We start from the raw sequence: 19,077 nt of genomic DNA on the forward strand, positions 1-19,077 counted from the left end.
TTTTGACCAAACGTGATCCACCTGGAGCAGGAACTGGCAAGCCACTCGAGTATCCCTGCCAAGAAAACTCCATGGAGAAAGAAAACAGGTATATAAAAGTTATGACGCTGGAAGATGAGCCCCTCAGGTCGGAAGGCGTCCAACATGCTACTGAGGAAGATCGGAGGACAAGTACAAGTAGATTCAGAGCTGATGAAGTGGCTGGGCCAAAGCCAAAAACGTTGCTCAGTTGCGTATATGCCTGGAAGCGAAAGGAAAGTACAATGCTGTAAAGAAAAATATTGCATAGGAACATGGAAAATAAGAACCGTGAACCTTGGTAAGTTGGATGTGGTCAAAAATGAGATGGCAAGAATAAATATTGACATCCTGGGCATCAGTGAACAAAAATGGACAGCAATGGGCGAATTCAGTTCGGATGACCATCATATCTACTACTGTGGGCAAGAAACCCGTAAAAGAAATGGAGTGGCCCTCATAGTCAACAAAAGAGTGGCGAAAGCTGTACTGGGATGCAATCTCAAAAATGATAGAATGATCTCAATACGAATCCAAGGCAGACCTTTTAACATCACAGTAATCCAAGTTTATGCACCAACTACTTGTGCTGCAGAAACTGAAATTGACCAATTCTATGAAGACTTACAAGACCTTATAGAAGTGACACCAAAGAAGGATGTTCTTCTCATTATAGGGCATTGGAATGCTAAAGTAGGGAGTCAAGAGATAAAAGGAACAACTGGCAAGTTTGGCCTTGGAGATCAAAACAAAGCAGGGCAAAGGCTAATAGAGTTCTGTCAAGAGAACAAGCTGGTCATCACAAACACTCTTTTCCAACAACACAAGAGACGACTCTACACATGGACATCACCAGATGGGCAGCATCGAAATCAGATTGATTATATTCTCTGCAGCCAAAGATGGAGAAGCTCTATACAGTCAGCAAAAACAAGACCTGGAGCTGACTGTGGCTCAGATCATCAGCTTCTTATAGCAAAATTCAAGCTTAAACTGAAGAAAGTAGGAAAAACCACTGGGCCGGTAAGATACAATCTAAGTCAAATCCCTTATGAATACACAGTGGAAGTGAGGAACAGGTTTAAGGATTTAGATTTGGTGGACAGAGTGCCTGAAGAACTATGGACGGAGGCTCGTAACATTATACAGGAGGCAGCAACTAAAACCATCCCAAGGAAAAGGAAATGCAAGAAAGCAAAGTGGCTGTCCAATGAGGCCTTACAAATAGCGGGGAAGAGAAGGCAAGCAAAATGCGAGGGAGATAGTGAAAGATACAGGAAATTGAATGCAATTTCCAAAAAATAGCAAGGAGAGACAAGAAGGCCTTCTTAAACGAGCAATGCAAAGAAATAGAGGAAAACAATAGAAAGGGGAAAACCAGAGATCTGTTCAAGATTCGTACAAAGATTACCATAATAAAAAACAAAAGTGGAAAGGACCTAACAGAAGCAGAAGACATCAAGAAGAGGTGGCGAGAATACACAGAGGAATTATACCAGAAAGATATGGATGTCTCGTACATCCCAGGTAGTGTGGTTGCTGACCTTGAGCCAGACATCCTGGAGAGTGAAGTCAAATGGGCCTTAGAAAGCACTGCTAATAAGAAGACCAGTGGAAGTGATGATATTCCAGCTGAACTATTTAAAATTTTAAACGATGATGCTGTTAAGGTGCTACACTCAATATGCCAGCAAATTTGGAAAACTCAGCAGTGGTCAGAGGATTGGAGAAGATAAGTCTACATCCCAATCCCAAAGAAGGGCAGTGCCAAAGAATGCTCCAACTACCGCACAATTGCACTCATTTCACACGCTAGCAAGGTTATGCTTAAAATTCTACAAGGCAGGCTTAAGCAGTATGTGGACCGAGAACTCCCAGAAGTGCAAGCTGGATTTCGAAGGGGCAGAGGAACCAGAGACCAAATTGCAAACATGCGCTGGATTATGGAGAAAGCTAGAGAGTTCCAGAAAGACATCTATTTCTGCTTCATTGACTATGCAAAAGCCTTTGACTGTGTCGACCACAGCAAACTATGGCAAGTTCTTAAAGAAATGGGAGTCCCTGATCACCTCATCTGTCTCCTGAGAAATCTCTATGTGGGACAAGAAGCTACAGTTAGAACTGGATAAGGAAAACTGATTGGTTCAAAATTGGGAAAGGAGTACGGCAAGGCTGTATATTGTGTCCCTACTTATTTCAAATACATGCAGAATTTTGGATCATGCAAAAGGCTGGGCTGGATGAATCCCAAGGTGGAATAAAGATAGCCGGAAGAAATATCAACAACCTCAGATATGCAGATGACACAACCTTGAGGGCAGAAAGTGAGGAGGAATTAAAGAACCTTTTAATGAGGGTGAAAGAGGAGAGCGCAAAATATGGTCTGAAGCTCAACATCAAAAAAACAAAGATCATGGCCACTGGGCCCATCACCTCCTGGCAAATAGAAGGGGAAGAAATGGAGGCAGTGAGAGATTTTACTTTCTTGGGATCCATGATCACTGCAGATGGTGACAGCAGTCACAAAATTAAAAGACGCCTGCTCCTTGGGAGAAAGGCGATGGCAAACCTAGACAGCATATTAAAAAGCAGAGACAGCAGCTTGCCAACAAAGGTCCGTATAGTTAAAGCCATGGTATTCCCAGTAGTGATGTATGGAAGTGAGAGCTGGACCATAAAGAAGGCTGATCGCCGAAGAATTGATGCTTTTGAATTATGGTGCTGGAGGAGACACTTGAGAGTCCCATGGACTGCTAGAAGATCAATCGCATCCATTCTTAAGAAAATCAGCCCTGAGTGCTCACTGGAAGGACAGATCGTGAAGCTGAGGCTCCAATACTTTGGCCACCTCATGAGAAGAGAAGACTCCCTGGAAAAGACCCTGATGTTGGGAAAGATGGAGGACACAAGGAGAAGGGGACGGCAGAGGACAAGATGGTTGGATATTGTTCTCGAAGCTACCAGCATGAGTTTGACCAAACTGCGGGAGGCAGTGGAAGTCAGGAGTGCCTGGTGTGCTCTGGTCCATGGGGTCATGAAGAGTCAGACACAACTAAACGACTAAGCAACAACAGCAATCAGTCGGACATTGTCGCAGTCATGTCACAGGAAACAACTACTGGAACAAAAGACATTCAGTGGAAACTAAAGACGCTAAGCCCGTGGCTGAGGATAATTGTTTGAACCCTTCCAATGGGTATGGGGGGGGGGGAAGGGAGGGAAAGGAAAAAAATGTACAGGAAATTTAAAAATATAATATATGTATGTAAAAAATCCCAAACTCGAATAAAATAAAATAAAAATTTAAAAAAGAAGGTAATGCATCCTTGTTTTTAAAAGAAAAGGCAAAGTTATTCCTAAAAGAAAAGAAAAAGACAAAACACAGAGACCCCATCTGTGATCAATCTATAAAGCAGGTTACTTTAAAGAGTCATGGCTTCTAGTGCTGCCTGATGGATCAGTGAGTTCTCTGACACTGGCAGGGCATTCAATCACAGTACAGGTTGTAGACATCTTGAGCTGCCAATACATCGCGGTGGCCATGGAGCTGTGATGTATTCCTAGCTCAAATTCCCCGCAGATGTCAAAGGCGCAGGCAGGAAGGCAGGTAGGTAGAGGAGCCCGAAAAGTTGCTCACCTTCTCAGTCTCCATCTTCCTGCCTGCCTCATCCCACCCCCAAGCTGAGCAAGCCCCGATACCTCTACGGCTCCATCCATCCATGTCCCCATCTCCCATCCCCTGGGACTCACCAGATATCTTGGAGGTCCCTGGGAGGGAACGCTCAGGGGTTGTGAGAAGGGATGCAGGAGACAACCTTACCAGGTCAACTGTCCATCTTCCCCCTTCCATCCTCGCTAGGTTTACAGATTCAGTCTCTTTCATCCTTCCTGAGGAGTTGAGAAGACACCACAAGCTGCAGGGTGGGAGAGAGGAAGAAACAAAGGGAGCCTCAGAGGCCCTGCAGGGATTCTCCTGCCCTAGATATTCCCCTGCTCCTGGAGAAGCACAAATGGGGCAGCCCCTTCCCGACAGAAGCCCCATTTGAAACATCTCCAGTGATTCCAACATAAATCTGTTTGCACCTCACCCCACTTCGTAAGGCTGGCATGGTCTGCACACTAGTGACCTGAGAATAGACCCCATTGATCTCAGTGGGGCTTATGGATAGAACTTGGTGCAAAAACCAGGCACCATCCTGTCCCCAAGCCTGAAAACTGCAAGCCCAGAGCATGGGCAGAATACAGCCGAGTAGCTATTACAAGAGATGACTTAGCAGTTGAGCTGGCTGGGCCCCAAACCTCTTTCTGCTCATCATTAGAGCTGCTGAGAGACCCTAGAAGATTGGTAATAAGATCTGGCTCCTGCTGTTTCTTAGCCACCTCCTCATTTTCCTTAGTCACACAAAATGGAGTGATTTTTGGGTGTGCTTTCTTTAGAGAAGCTCTCTTTGGAGCAGGGCCCGTGGCACTCGGGAAGAGACCAGAATTTTTCTAACCACTCCAGGTCATAGAATCAGAATCATAGAGTTGGAAGAGACCACAAGGGCCATCGAGTCCAACCCCCTGCCAAGCAGGAAACACCATCAGAGTACTCCTGACATATGGTCATCAAGCCTCTGCTTAAAGACCTCCAAAGAAGGAGACTCCACCACACTCCTTGGCAGCAAATTCCACTTTTCAACACCAAGGAAATTCAACACCATCTTTTCCCTTAATTCCATATCATGTTTCCTTTATACCATTTGTAGCAATTAAAGCTTTTCTAACTTTAGTCTGCAACAACTTCTTTGTCATTCACTTAGTGTTCTGCAGAATGCGGAGGCTAGACTGGTGACTGGGAGTGGCTGCTGGAACCATGTAAGACCGCTCCTAAAGGATCTACATGGGTTCCCAGTATGTTTCCAAGCAGAATTTAAAGTGTTGATGCTGACCTTTAAAGCCCTAAACGGCCTCGGCCCAGGATACCCGAAGGAGCATCTCCAACCCCATCCTTCAGCCTGGACACTGAGGTCCAGCACCAAGGGCCTTCTGGCAGTTCCCTCAGTGCAAGAAGAGAAGTTACAGGGAAGCAGGCTGAGGGCCTTCTTGGTAGTGGCACCCTCCCTGTGGAACACGCTCCCATTAGATGTCAAGGAGATGAGTAACTATGTAACCTTAAGTGTCTGGGAAAACCCAGTCAACTGGGTAGCAGGTAAATAGCAGGTAAATACTATTGTTATTATTATTATTCACACAAATTGCTGATGATGTGGCAGCTTCACCCCAGTGCCTTGCCAGGGCAGGAGGGGCTTGGTCTTCCTAAAAATGTTGAGCTGAGCAAGGCTGGATGCAGCTCCTGCTCCCAAGAGTGGCACGTGCCAGTCTGTGCAGTGGCTCAGCTGGGAGGGGGCAGATGTTTAACAAGGTTGGAAACCAGATCTCACCCGGCCCTAGGGACTCCTCCCAAGAATCCTGGGAGCCAGAATTGGTTCAGGACCCTGAGAGTTGCAAGGAGACAGCTTCAGCCCTGCTGCCCAAAGGCTGTAATTCCCAGGGTGGTCACCAACCCCCCCTTCTTGCCAGGGAACTCTGGGAATTGTATTTGGGTAGATGGTGGGAGAGGGTCTCCCCTCCAGTCTCCACACTTGGGGGTGGGCTGTATCTCCCCACTCCACAGGGCGTCTCCTTCCTCGGAGGAGAGGAATTGGGGGCAGGACCCTCTGCTCCCTGACTTGGGGGTCTCCCTCCCCCCATGCATGAGCCGAGCGGGGTCCCCTTGCCTCCTCCCTTGCAGCCCTGGGACCCCCTTCTCCCCGCTGCACCCCAAGGGGGAAGAGAGAAGAGACTCACCAGATTCCAGGAGGGGCACCGAGGAAGTTTTTGCAAAGCCGAGAGAACAAAGCAGCCTCCTCTTTGCTGGCAGGAAGGGACTGGGCAGGGAGGGGCTTCTGCTGGGGAGGACCTTGCCCTCCCCCGCCCTCCCCTTCCTGTCCTCTCTAGGAATCCAGCTCTGCTCCTTTTAACCCTTGGCAAGCCGAGGGCACCCAGACCGCCCCTCCCTCCCTCCCTCTCCCTGCCTGCTTCTGCGCTCTAGGGCTGCCCTCCCTTCTCCATCTCGGCCAAGGACTCTGCATCAAGCCCCCCCCCATCTCATGCAGACTGACGACAAGGGAGGTGGGGGTTCCCCGTTACCATTCTGCAGTGTGCATCTGGATCCCTACTTTGAAATGACTCAATAAGTGAATGTTAAAGGGCCTTTCCTGGAAGCCCCTTCCCTGGGACCCACCGGCAGGGTACGAGGGATCCAGCTGCGAAGTTGGGGACCTGCAGGGTCTCCTTGAAAGTCTCCCCCCTCCACCCACACACGTTTCTCTTTCCCTGGGGGGCCAAGAGATGCTCCCCCGCCCTGCACCCCCAGGGGCCCCTTTGCGGAAACTGAAGTGCGATGCCCACCAAAGGGAAGGCGAAGGCGAAGGACCCCTGGACCTTTGTCCGCAGACAGCTCCCCCCCCCTTTCTGCCCCACACCAAACATAACCACAGTTTTGAAAATCCTCCATACTCTGGGCATGTGCAGATTTCGCAGCTTTCTGTAAACCAGAGGCAGGGAAGAAGTGGCCAAAGAACCACCTTGCAGAAAAGGGGCCTTGTGGGCTGAGGTGCAGGATCCCTGAGGATCCAGTACAGGAAGAACTGAACAGGGAAGAATCCCCCCCCCCATCATAGAGGACATGGCACCCCCGCCTGACTCGCAGAAATAGACTCCCGGAGGAGCGAGCAAGGGGGGCGGATGGGCAGAGAGGACAAAGAGATGAAGATGGAGTGATGGGGAAGGGAGGGGCCCCCAAAAAGGGCCCTTACTGGGCCCCGGATCTATGAAATCCAGCTGCAAAGTGGGAACCCAACACCTGCAGGGCTTGCCTGGCAGGATGAAGCCCCTCCCCCCCGCAGATTACCCTCCCCCCACGCACAGTAACAGGTAAAAGGTAAAAGTCCCCCTGGACGGTGATGTCCAGTCAATAGGCGACTGCGGGGTTGGGGCGCTCATCTCCGCTGTCAGGCCGAGGGGGCTGGCGTTTGTCCACAGACAGCTTTTCCGGGTCACGTGGCCCGCAGGATTAAACAGCTTCTGGCGCAACGGGACATTGGTGAAAACCAGAGTGCACAGAAATGCCACAACTGCTTGTACTGGTAATGTTTTTGAACTGCTAGGTTTGCAGAAGCTGGGACAGAGCAACGGGAGCTCACCCCGTCGCAGGGATTCGAACCCCAACCTTCCTTGTCCTTCAGATGAGGGTCCCTATTGCCAAAGAGGGCCCTCAGGGTTGACTCCCCAGGGAGGGGGTGGAAAGAGGCCCAGGAGCCAACTCCTAGGGGCCAAGGTCCTGTTGTCCCCCACCCAAAGAAAGTTGATTGACATTAAAACAGGGTGGTGGTGGGAGTGTCTTCAAGAAACCCATAAACCAAAAAAAAAGGACAAGAGGCCTTATTTAATAATTTAATGATTCAGCTTGGGAGGTATTAGCAGAAGCAAGAAGTAAAGCGAAAGCAAGAGGGGTAGCAGTCCTGGCAAATAGGAGAATAGATATTAAGATGACAGAAATGGTGTTAGACAAGGAAGGTAGATTTATGCTGCTTAAAGGTAAACTGGAAAATGAAGTGCTAACAATAGTGAACATTTATGCTCCAAATAAAGGTCAGAATAAATTCCTAAATAAAGGACTTTTAAAAATTTACCAGTTCTCGGAGGGCAAAATTATTATAGCAGGCGATTTGAATATGGATATCACAAAAATTAAAACAATTCATTCAGTAATTGGGGACTGCAAGAAGCACCTGGCATCCTAGGTTTAAAACCCAAAGCTACCCATATATCCCCCCTTCATGGATCACTGCCTTGCCGTGGCGAAGGGGCTTGAAGAACTCAGAGAAGCTATGAACTATGCCGAGCAGGGCACCCAAGATGAACAGGTCATAGTGGAGAGTTTTGACCAAGTGTGATCCACCTGGAAGAGGAACCGGCAAGCCACTCCAGTATCCCTGCCAAGAAAACTCCATGGACAAAGACAACAGGCATATAAAAGATATGACGCTGGAAGATGAGCCCCTCAGGTCGGAAGGCGTCCAACATGCTACTGGGGAAGAGCGGAGGGCAAGTACAAGTAGATCCAGAGCTGATGAAGAGGCTGGGCCAAAGCCGAAAGGACGCTCAGTTGCAGATATGCCTGGAAGCGAAAGGAAAGTCCAATGCTGTAAAGAAAAATATTGCATAGGAACCTGGAATGTAAGAACCATGAACCTGGGTAAGTTGGAGGTGGTCAAAAATGAGATGGCAAGAATAAATATTGACATCCTGGGCATCAGTGAACTAAAATGGACGGGAATGGGTGAATTCAGTTCGGATGACCATCATATCTACTACTGTGGGCAAGAAACCCGTAAAAGAAATGGAGTGGCCCTCATAGTCAACAAAAGAGTGGCGAAAGCTGTACTGGGATGCAATCTCAAAAATGATAGAATGATCTCAATACGAATCCAAGGCAGACCTTTTAACATCACAGTAATCCAAGTTTATGCACCAACTACTTGTGCTGCAAAAACTAAAATTGACCAATTCTATGAAGACTTACAAGACCTTATAGAAGTGACACCAAAGAAGGATGTTCTTCTCATTATAGGGCATTGGAATGCTAAAGTAGGGAGTCAAGAGATAAAAGGAACAACTGGCAAGTTTGGCCTTGGAGATCAAAACGAAGCAGGGCAAAGGCTAATAGAGTTCTGTCAAGAGAACAAGCTGGTCATCACAAACACGCTTTTCCAACAACACAAGAGACGACTCTACACATGGACATCACCAGATGGGCAGCATCGAAATCAGATTGATTATATTCTCTGCAGCCAAAGATGGAGAAGCTCTATACAGTCAGCAAAAACAAGACCTGGAGCTGACTGTGGCTCAGATCATCAGCTTCTTATAGCAAAATTCAAGCTTAAACTGAAGAAAGTAGGAAAAACCACTGGGCCGGTAAGATACAATCTAAGTCAAATCCCTTATGAATACACAGTGGAAGTGAGGAACAGGTTTAAGGGTTTAGATTTGGTGGACAGAATGCCTGAAGAACTATGGATGGAGGCTCGTAACATTATACAGGAGGCAGCAACGAAAACCATCCCAATGAAAAGGAAATGCAAGAAAGCAAAGTGGCTGTCCAATGAGGCCTTACAAATAGCGGGGGAGAGAAGGCAAGCAAAATGCGAGGGAGATGGTGAAAGATACAGGAAATTGAATGCAGATTTCCAAAGAATAGCAAGGAGAGACAAGAAGACCTTCTTAAACGAGCAATGCAAAGAAATAGAGGAAAGCAATAGAATGGGAAGAACCAGAGATCTGTTCAAGAAAATTGGAGATATGAAAGGAACATTTCGTACAAAGATTTCCATAATAAAGGACAAAAGTGGAAAGGACCTAACAGAAGCAGAAGACATCAAGAAGAGGTGGCAAGAATACACAGAGGAATTATACCAGAAAGAAATGGATGTCCCGTATACCCCAGGTAGTGTGGTTGCTGACCTTGAGCCAGACATCCTGGAAAGTGAAGTCAAATGGGCCTTAGAAAGCACTGCAAATAACAAGGCCAGTGGAAGTGATGGTATTCCAGCTGAACTATTTAAAATTTTAAAAGATGATGCTGTTAAGGTGCTACACTCAATATGCCAGCAAGTTTGGAAAACTCAGCAGTGGCCAGAAGATTGGAGAAGATCAGTCTACATCCCAATCCCAAAGAAGGGCAGTGCCAAAGAATGCTCCAACTACCGCACAATTGCACTCATTTCACACGCTAGCAAGGTTATGCTTAAAATTCTACAAGGAAGGCTCAAGCAGTATGTGGACCGAGAACTCCCAGAAGTGCAAGCTGGATTTAGAAGAGGCAGAGGAACCAGAGACCAAATTGCAAACATGCGCTGGATTATGGAGAAAGCTAGAGAGTTCCAGAAAGACATCTACTTCTGCTTCATTGACTATGCAAAAGCCTTTGACTGTGTCGACCACGGCAAACTATGGCAAGTTCTTAAAGAAATGGGAGTGCCAGATCACCTCATCTGTCTCCTGAGAAATCTCTATGTGGGACAAGAAGCTACAGTTAGAACTGGATATGGAACAACTGATTGGTTCAAAATTGGGAAAGGAGTACGACAAGGCTGTATTTTGTCTCCCTGCTTATTTAACTTATATGCAGAATTCATCATGCGAAAGGCTGGGCTGGACGAATCCCTAGCCGGAATTAAGATTGCCGGAAGAAATATCAACAACCTCAGATATGCAGATGACACAACCTTGATGGCAGAAAGTGAGGAGGAATTAAAGAACCTTTTAATGAGGGTGAAAGAGGAGAGCGCAAAATATGGACTGAAGCTCAACATCAAAAAAACGAAGATCATGGCCACTGATCCCATCACCTCCTGGCAAATAGAAGGGGAAGAAATGGAGGTAGTGAGAGATTTTACTTTCTTGGGCTCAATGATCACTGCAGATGGTGACAGCAGCCACGAAATTAAAAGACGCCTGCTTCTTGGGAGAAGGGCAATGACAGGCCTAGACAGCATCTTGAGAAGTAGAGACATCACCTTGCCAACAAAGGTTCGTATAGTTAAAGCTATGGTTTTCCCAGTAGTGATGTATGGAAGTGAGAGCTGGACCATAAAGAAGGCTGATCGCCGAAGAATTGATGCTTTTGAATTATGGTGCTGGAGGAGACTCTTGAGAGTCCCATGGACTGCAAGAAGATCAAACCTCTCCATACTGAAGGAAATCAACCCTGAGTGCTCACTGGAAGGACAGATTGTGAAGCTGAGGCTCCAGTACTTTGGCCACCTCATGAGAAGAGAAGACTCCCTGGAGAAGACCCTGATGTTGGGAAAGATGGAGGGCACAAGGAGAAGGGGACGGCAGAGGACGAGATGGTTGGATAGTGTTTTCGAGGTTACCAGCATGAGTTTGACCAAACTGCGGGAGGCAGTGGAGGACAGAGGTGCCTGGCGTTCTCTGGTCCATGGGGTCACGAAGAGTCGGACACGACTAAACGACTAAACAACAACAACAACAAACAGTCACACAATCAATCAAAAACAAAGAACAAGTCACAGTCACAAAAAGCCAAATAAAAACGCATTTTTTTTGTGGCAAAAATAAAAGCACCAAATATAAGCTCCAAAGATCACCTCAGAACACTACAATTGGAAATGGAAGGCTTTGATTACAATGGGGGGATGCAAATTAGCAGCAGAACAGTGAAAAGAGAAAGAAGAAGGCTTTGATTACAATGCAGGGGGACACAAATTAGCAGTGCAACAGTGAAAACAGAAGCTCAGGAGCACGTTCGGCTTCCGAAGCAAAGTTCGCAAACTGAAACACTGACTTCCAGGTGTGCAGCATTCGAGTTCAAAGTTGCTCAGGAACTAAGCTGTTTGAAAACCACTGTATGTAGATATGGTTGCCATATGTAGAGAATTGCAAGTAGCGTCGGGGAGGAAATTGCTGAAATGTCCGGGAAAATCTGGACCTATGGCAGCCCATGTCGCAAGTGTAGATTTCGGCAAACTTCACTTGAAATAGATACGCCCCCCCCCCCCGGTTCCTTCAAGCCCTCCTCATAAGGCTTGGTTTCAGACCCTGGATCATCTTGATTGACTCCTCTGCATCATCTTCATGAAGTTTTCCCTTAGCATGTAGCAAGCTGTAAACCTTGAATTTACTTTCCACAGTTGTTCCCATAAAGCAAAGTCAATATTGTGTCCTACATCTCTGGCCCAGCTTCTCACTGATGATTTCATCATTGCATTCTTTGTGTCCCACTCAAATAATATGTTATACATTTTAGATACTATTTTAACCCTGGAGCCTAATAACTCCCTTTCAAACCGAGTTTTGTTCTGCAAATCCATTTTTTAAATTCTAACTTAAATGTTGCATTCAACTGATGGTAACTTGACCAGTCTCCCTCCCACCTAGAGGAAGAAGTTCCCTGTATAGGGACCCCACATCCAGTTAAGCAATACCACACGGCCCTAAACCTGTGTCAAGGTTTTACTGGACGGTTGGATAATATTGGCAAGAGCGTCTGTAATCTCACAGTCACCACTTCCCCGGAATAAGAATCACTTCCGTCCAAACCAGTATGTCTGTAATTATGACAATCTGATCAATGCCTAGACGACTTAAACCCTATATCAGACTCCACTCCATGGGTTCCCCCCTGAATATAGAGCATGGTCCAATCCCCTGGACATTCTCAGACTTACAGAAGTCCTTCTCAAGGTCTTGAAGGAATCTGAAGAGGTGATTCAAGCAACACAAAAGGAGATTCCTCCTAAAGATCAGGAAGAACTTTCTGATAGAAAGAGCCAGCAGTCAAAAGGAACTCCCTCAGAAGGGGGTGGACTCTCCTTCATTGGAGGTATTTAAGAAGAAGTTGGATGGCCATCTGTCATGGACGCTTGAAATGAGGTTTTTTTCTGCATTGGCGGGGGTTGGACCAGATTCCGAATCTACCATTCTATTATTCACCCTGTGGTAAGTTCTTGAATTGACTTTTTTACGAGTGAAATTTTATCCACATTTCATGCGCTGATATGCTTTCATCCCTGTATGAATTACTTGGTGGGCCATGAGAGTGGCACTCTGACTGATACTTCCAAATACTAAGAGGTTTTCTCTCTTGTGTGAATTCTTTGATGGGAAGCGAGATTCTGCCTGTGACTGAAGCTCATTCCACACTCCAAGCACTGATATGGTTTCTCCCCTGTATGAATTGTATGATGGGAAGTGAGACTGTGGCTGTGAATGAAGCTCTTTCCACATTCAAAGCACTGATATGGTTTCTCCCCTGTATGAATTGTATGATGGGAAGTGAGACTGTACTTTCGACTGAAGCTCTTCCCACATTCAAGGCACTGATAGGGTCTCTCCCCTGTATGAATTCTTTGATGGGAAGTGAGACTTTCCTTCAGACGGAAGCTCTTTCCACATTCAATGCACTGAAAGGGTTTCTGCCCCGTATGGATTCTTTGATGGGAAGTGAGATGTGAGCTTTGACTGAAGCTCTTTCCACATTCCAAGCACTGATAGGGTTTTTCCCCGGTATGAATTCTTTGATGACAAGTGAGATGTTTACTCTGACTGAAGCTCTTCCCACATTCCAAGCACTGATATGGTTTCTCCCCGGTATGAATTCTTTGATGGGAAGAGAGATGATGTCTGTGACTGAAGCTTTTTCCACAATCCAAGCACTGATATGGTTTCTCCTCTGTATGAATTCTTTGATGGGAAGTGAGACATTCCTTTCGAGTGAAGCTCTTCCCACATTCAAGGCACTGATAGGGTCTCTCCCCGGTATGAATTCTTTGATGGGAAGTGAGACTTTCCTTCAGACGGAAACATTTTCCACATTCCATGCACTGAAAAGGTTTCCGCCCGGTATGAATTGTTTGATGGGAAGTGAGACTATTCCTTTGACTGAAGCTCTTTGTTTGATGGGAGGTGGACTGGGACCTCTGACGGATGTTCTCTCCACACTTTGAATATTTATCGGACTCCTCCGCTATGTGGATTCTGTTGTGGTTCCCCTTGTTCTTCCCTTCCAATTCATCACCATCTGCAATGAAGAGAGAAGCTAATTAGAGCCTCAGGAAGAAATGGAGCTCCAGATTACTGAACAATGTTAATGAATGCTTGTGATAGAGGAAGAATTGAAGAGAGTTAGATGTGAGGCCGTACTACAGTTTTCACTGCCTTTGTTGGCTGGAATTGCTTGGCTTTTATCCAGGATAGATTTGTTTGGTTCAGTCATGGAGTCCACTCCATCACAAAGGTCAGTCATCTCTTTGGTCAACAAAATGCAGACTGAAGCAAAAGCAAAAACAACAAACCTGACAGAAGTTACTTCAACTTCCCTAAAAACTTTCAAGCTGACATTTAAGAAGGCCTGGGCAGTTCAGGCAAGCCTGGTCATTGTTTAAAAAGGCATGACTAGATGAATAATAATCACAAAGAAACCAGTTGATATCACTCCATACAGGGCTCACGGTGAGGATGTTAGAATCCCAGATGTTGTTGGTCTCCATCCAAATAGTGGAGGTTCATCACATAGAGGTAAACATGGAGTTTCAAAACTCATCTTATGATCCAACAGGGAGTTTTACCGAGAGGGTGCATGATTTCCCGATTCCCCTCCTTGACTTCCTTATGCAGAGCTCTCTTGTCAGGAGCCAGCAATCTCCATGCCTCAACAAACAGGAACATCTTCATTTGCACACTCCCCAACAGCATTTATCTCAATCTGGTTGGTCTCAATTTAAATTTATAAATCACTTTCTTCACTTTGAAGCACCCTCCCATGTTCATAAGGAGACCAACTCTGTATTGTTTCATTGGGAACAGTAGAGGGAAAATGACCATGACTCACACTTAATCTAAGCACAACAGTCAAAAGAGCTCCTGACTAGGCATTCAGCTAGGAGATGTTCAATGTACTCTGTTCTCCCCTATCTCTCCTCTCCCCCCAATTTAAACCAATTCATGAACTCAGAACTTATACACTGACCACTAATGATGAACCATATGTTATAGATATTCCTGTAAATTTATTCTGCTATTTTTGAGAATCATATGAGAAGATTATTTTTGAGAATCACATGAGAATTCATTTGAGAAATCATATGAGAATTTGATTTGAAAATCAAATCTACATATTTGTATCATTTATGAGACCTATATGATCCTTGTTTTTAAATGAAAAGGAAAAGTTATTCCTAAAATAAAAGAAAAAGGTAATGCACAGAGGCCCCATCTGTGATCAATCTATAAAGCAGGTTACTTTAAAGAGTCATGGCTTCTAGTGCTGCCTGATGGATCAGTGAGTTCTCTGACACTGGTAAGGCATTCAATCACAGTACAGGTTGTAGACATCTTGAGCTGCCAATACATCGTGGTGGCCGGGGAGCTGTGATGTATTCCTAGCTCAAATTCCCCGCAGATATCAAAGGCGCAGGCAGGAAGGCAAGTAGGTAGAGGAGCCCGAAAAGGTGCCTACCTTCTCAGTCTCCATCTTCCTGCCTTCCTCATCCCACCCCCAAGCTGAGCAAAGCCCCAATGCCTCTAGGGCTCCATCCCTCCATGTCCCCATCTCCCCTCCCCTGGGACTCACCAGATCCCTCGGAGGTCATTGGGAGGGAACGCTCAGAGGCTGTGAGGAGGGATGCAGGAGACAACCTGACCAAGTCAACCGTCCTTCTTCCCCCTTCCATCCTCGCTAGGTTTACAGATTCAGTCTCTTTCATCCTTCCTGAGGAGTCAGGAAGCCACCACAAGCTGCAGGGTCCTGGGAGAGAGGAAGAAACAAAGGGAGCCTCAGAGGCCCTGCAGGGATTTTCCTGCCCTAGATATTCCCCTGCTCCTGGGAAAGCACAAATGGGGCAGCCCCTTCCCGACAGAAACCCCATTTGAAACATCTCCAGTGATTCCCATTTAATCTGTTGGCACCTCAGCAAACTTCATAAGGCTGGCATGGTATGCACACTAGTGACCTGAGAGTAGACCTCATTGAACTCAGAGGGGCTTATGGATAGAACTTGGTGCAAAAACCAGGCACCATCCTGTCCCCAACCTGAAAACTGCAGCCCCAGAGCATGGGCAGAATACAGCCAAATAGCTATTACAGTGGTGCCCCGCAAGACGAACGCCTCGCAAGACGAAAAACCCGCTAGACGAAAGGGTTTTCCGTTTTGGAGGCGCTTCGCAAAACGAATTTCCCTATGAGCTTGCTTCGCAAGAAGAAAGCCCATAGGGAAATCTCCGGGGACCTCTTTTAAATGCTAGCGGTGGGGAGCACAGCCTTTCTCCCCCCCCCTCCGGTCTTCAGAAGAGGTCCAGGAAGGCCGGCGGGGGCCGAAAGGCTTTGCTCCCCACCGCCAGCATTTTAAAGCGGTCCGGGATAGCAGGGAAGCGCTTCCCGCTATCCCGGACGTCTTTTGAAGGCAGGCGGGGGGGAGCAAAGACTTTTGCCCCCCGCCCGCCTTCAGAAGAGGTCCTGGACCCACTTCTCAATGCAAGAGATGACTTAGCAGTTGAGCTGGCAGGGCCCCAAACCTCTTTCTGCTCATCATTAGAGCTGCTGAGAGACCCTAGAAGGTTGGGAATAGGATCTGGCTCCTGCTTTTTCTTTGCCATCTCCTCATTTTCCTTATTCACACAAAATGGAGTGGTTTTTGGTTGTGCTTTCTTTAGAGAAGCTCTCTTTGGAGCAGGGCCCGTGGCACTCGGGGAGAGACCATAAATGTTGTAACCACTCCAGGTCAACACCATCTTTTCCCTTAATTCCATATCATGTTTCCTTTATACCATTTGTAGCAATTAAAGCTTTTCTAACTTTAGTCTGCAGCAGCGTCTGTGTCATTCAGTTAGTGTTCTGCAGAATGCGGAGGCTAGACTGGTGACTGGGAGTGGCTGCTGGAACCATGTAAGACCGCTCCTAAAGGATCTACTTTCAAAGTGTTGGTGGTGACCTTTAAAGCCCTAAACGGCCTCGGCCCAGGATACCCGAAGGAGCATCTCCACCCCCATCGTTCAGCCTGGACCCTGAGGTCCAGCACCAAGGGCCTTCTGGCGGTTCCCTCAGTGCAAGAAGAGAAGTTACAGGGAAGCAGGCTGAGGGCCTTCTAGGTAGTGGCCCCCTCCCTGTGGAACACGCTCCCATCAGATGTCAAGGAGAAGAGTAACTATGTAACCTTTAGAAGACACCTGAAGGCAGCCCTGTATATTATATGTGCTGGAAGCAGCCCTGAGTGTCTGGGAAAACCCAGTCAGATGGGTGGCAGGTAAATATTATTATTATTATTATTATTATTATTATTATTATTATTATTCAAACAAATAGCTGATGACATGGCAGCTTCACCCCAGTGCCTTGCCAGGGCAGGAAGGGCATGGTCTTCCTAAAAATATTGAGCTGAGCAAGGCTGGATGCAGCTCCTGCTCCCAAGAGTGGCACATGCCAGTCTGTGCACTTGCTCTGCTGGGATGGGGCAGATGTTTAACAAGGTTGGAAACCAGATCTCACCCGGCCCTAGAGACTCCTCCCAAGAATCCTGGGAGCCAGAATTGGTTCAGGACCCTGAGAGTTGCAAGGAGACAGCTTGCTGTAATTCCCAGGGTGGTCACCAATCCCCCCCTTCTTGCCAGGGAACTCTGGGAATTGTATTTGGGTAGATGGTGGGAGAGGGTCTCCCCTCCAGTCTCCACACTTGGGGGGGGCTGTATCTCCCCACTCCACAGGGCGTCTCCTTCCTCGGATGCTTCTCTGTGTTATGAAATGCGACTTTTCCCTCAATCTGAAGGGGGCTTATTTGCATGCCCTCTTTTTGTTGCCCCAAAGACTCCTCCCCAAAAAGGAAGGCAGCATCTTGATCCAAAGGAAGGAGAGAGTTGCAGACCTGCGGGACACTCAGCCCCTCCCTGGCTTGGCAGAGAGGAATTGGGGGCAGGACCCTCTGCTCCCTGACTTGGGGGTCTCCCTCCCCCCATGCATGAGCCGAGCGGGGGGCCCCTTGCCTCCTCCCTTGCAGCCCTGGGACCCCCTTCTCCCCGCTGCACCCCAAGGGGGAAGAGAGAAGAGACTCACCAGATTCCAGGAGGGGCACCGAGGAAGTTTTTGCAAAGCCGAGAGAACAAAGCAGCCTCCTCTTTGCTGGCAGGAAGGGACTGGGCAGGGAGGGGCTTCTGCTGGGGAGGACCTTGCCCTCCCCCGCCCTCCCCTTCCTGTCCTCTCTAGAAATCCAGCTCTGCTCCTTTTAACCCTTGGCAAGCCGAGGGCGCCCCTCCCTCCCTCCCTCTGCCTGCCTGCTTCTGCGCTCTAGGGCTGCCCTCCCTTCTCCATCTGGGCCAAGGACTCTGCATCAAGGCCCCCCCATCTTATGCAGACTGACAAGGGAGGTGGGGGTTTCTGCATTATGCAGTGTGCATCTGGATTCCTACTTTGAAATGACTAAATAAGTTAATGTTAACGCAGCCTTCTCAAGAGCACAGAGGGGGGAGGGGCAGCTGAAGATTGTTGTTTACTGAGTTGAATAGGATCCAAAATGCAGCAGTCTGATTGGTCCTAGAACAATAGGATTCAGAATGCAACAGTATGATTGGTCCTAGAGCAATGCAGCAGTATGATTGGTCTGCAGGAACCACCCAATCCAGCTCCAGATGGAAGTGAATCCACAACCTGATTGGCCTACAGGAGAATTCTGGAATTAGCCAATTACGTGCAGCTCATTGTGTAAATAATGTATATAAAGCAGATACTTTGGAGGAACTTTCATTCCTCCTCACCACTATGAGCTGAATAAAGAGCATGAAATCCACTCTTTATTCAAAATCAAATATTTCAAAGATCTAGAAAAAATACATAGGAAACTGAGGTTCTACGCACGCGCGCACCCCCCCCCCAAAAAAAATCCTGGCTACTCCAGGAAGCGAAGATGCCAGGGATGAAGAGCAAGGTGTTCTCTCCAGGCTGCAAAACCCCAGAGCGCATTTTCATGAACCAAAGAACAAGATCCTGCAGTTCAGGATACAATTACAAGTTAGGCGTCAGTAGCTAAAAAGAAATCAGCCCTGAATGCTCACTGGAAGGACGGATCGTGAAGCTGAGGCTCCAAGACTTTGGCCACCTCATGAGAAGAGACGACTCCCTGGAAAAGACCCTGATGTTGGGAAAGATGGAGGGCACAAGGAGAAGGGGATGGCAGAGGACGAGATGGTTGGACAGTGTTCTTGAAGCTACCAGCATGAGTTTGACCAAACTGCGGGAGGCAGTGGAAGACAGGAGTGCCTGGCGTGCTCTGGTCCAGGGGGGCACAAAGAGTCGGACACGACTAAACGACTAAACAACAACAACAACAGCTAAAAAGAAGTGGCAACTCAGTCACCTATTGGAAGGCAATTCAGTGTCGAATCCTAGAACGGCGGGAGATGGATGTGTTACCGGGGAATTGGTGGACATGTGAGAGAGACACCCCCAGCCTTGCCTCTCCACAC

The 19,077-nt window shown here is 47.4% G+C and overlaps 4 protein-coding genes across 6 annotated transcripts in view; 2 read left to right on the forward strand and 2 right to left on the reverse strand.

Moving 5' to 3' along the window:
- The window catches only part of LOC310837455 (uncharacterized protein), a 73,459-nt gene extending 61,395 nt beyond the window's left edge, over window positions 1-12,064 (reverse strand). For 2 of the 3 annotated variants that reach the window (XM_083724076.1, XM_083724073.1), the window contains exon 1: window positions 3,769-3,935. In XM_083724076.1, the coding sequence (XP_083580202.1) occupies window positions 3,769-3,901 (133 nt within the window). In that variant the 5' untranslated portion in view covers window positions 3,902-3,935. Of the gene's footprint in view, window positions 1-3,768; window positions 3,936-11,816 lie in introns of those variants that run through there. The other variant, XM_083724074.1, reaches the window with a different exon arrangement.
- Window positions 1-19,077, forward strand: part of LOC310837659 (uncharacterized protein) — a 179,472-nt gene that overhangs the window by 101,982 nt on the left and 58,413 nt on the right. The gene's annotated exons all lie outside the window — the stretch shown is intronic.
- The window catches only part of LOC310837834 (uncharacterized protein), a 299,721-nt gene that overhangs the window by 101,349 nt on the left and 179,295 nt on the right, over window positions 1-19,077 (forward strand). The window lies entirely within an intron of this gene.
- LOC310837992 (uncharacterized protein) lies at window positions 12,075-17,840 on the reverse strand. The gene is made up of 3 exons (XM_083725309.1): window positions 17,672-17,840; window positions 15,200-15,373; window positions 12,075-13,648 (listed from the first exon to the last, which is right to left on the reverse strand). Exons 2-3 carry the CDS (start codon window positions 15,330-15,332, stop codon window positions 12,696-12,698), a joined length of 1,086 nt encoding a protein of 361 aa, XP_083581435.1. The 5' UTR covers window positions 15,333-15,373; window positions 17,672-17,840; the 3' UTR covers window positions 12,075-12,695.

This window comes from Podarcis gaigeae (assembly GCF_964106915.1).
Source record: "Podarcis gaigeae genome assembly, chromosome: 2".
In the NCBI taxonomy this organism is placed as follows: Eukaryota; Metazoa; Chordata; class Lepidosauria; order Squamata; family Lacertidae; genus Podarcis; species Podarcis gaigeae.

Excerpts from the sequence above, each read along its gene's own strand:
- LOC310837992 (XM_083725309.1), bottom strand. The coding sequence starts at position 15,332 with ATGAAAGAGACTGAATCTGTAAACCTAGCGAGGATGGAAGGGGGAAGA. Across the intron at positions 13,649-15,199 it reads AATGACCTCCGAGGGATCTG|ATGGTGATGAATTGGAAGGG; the intron begins GTGAGTCCCAGG and ends TCTTCATTGCAG.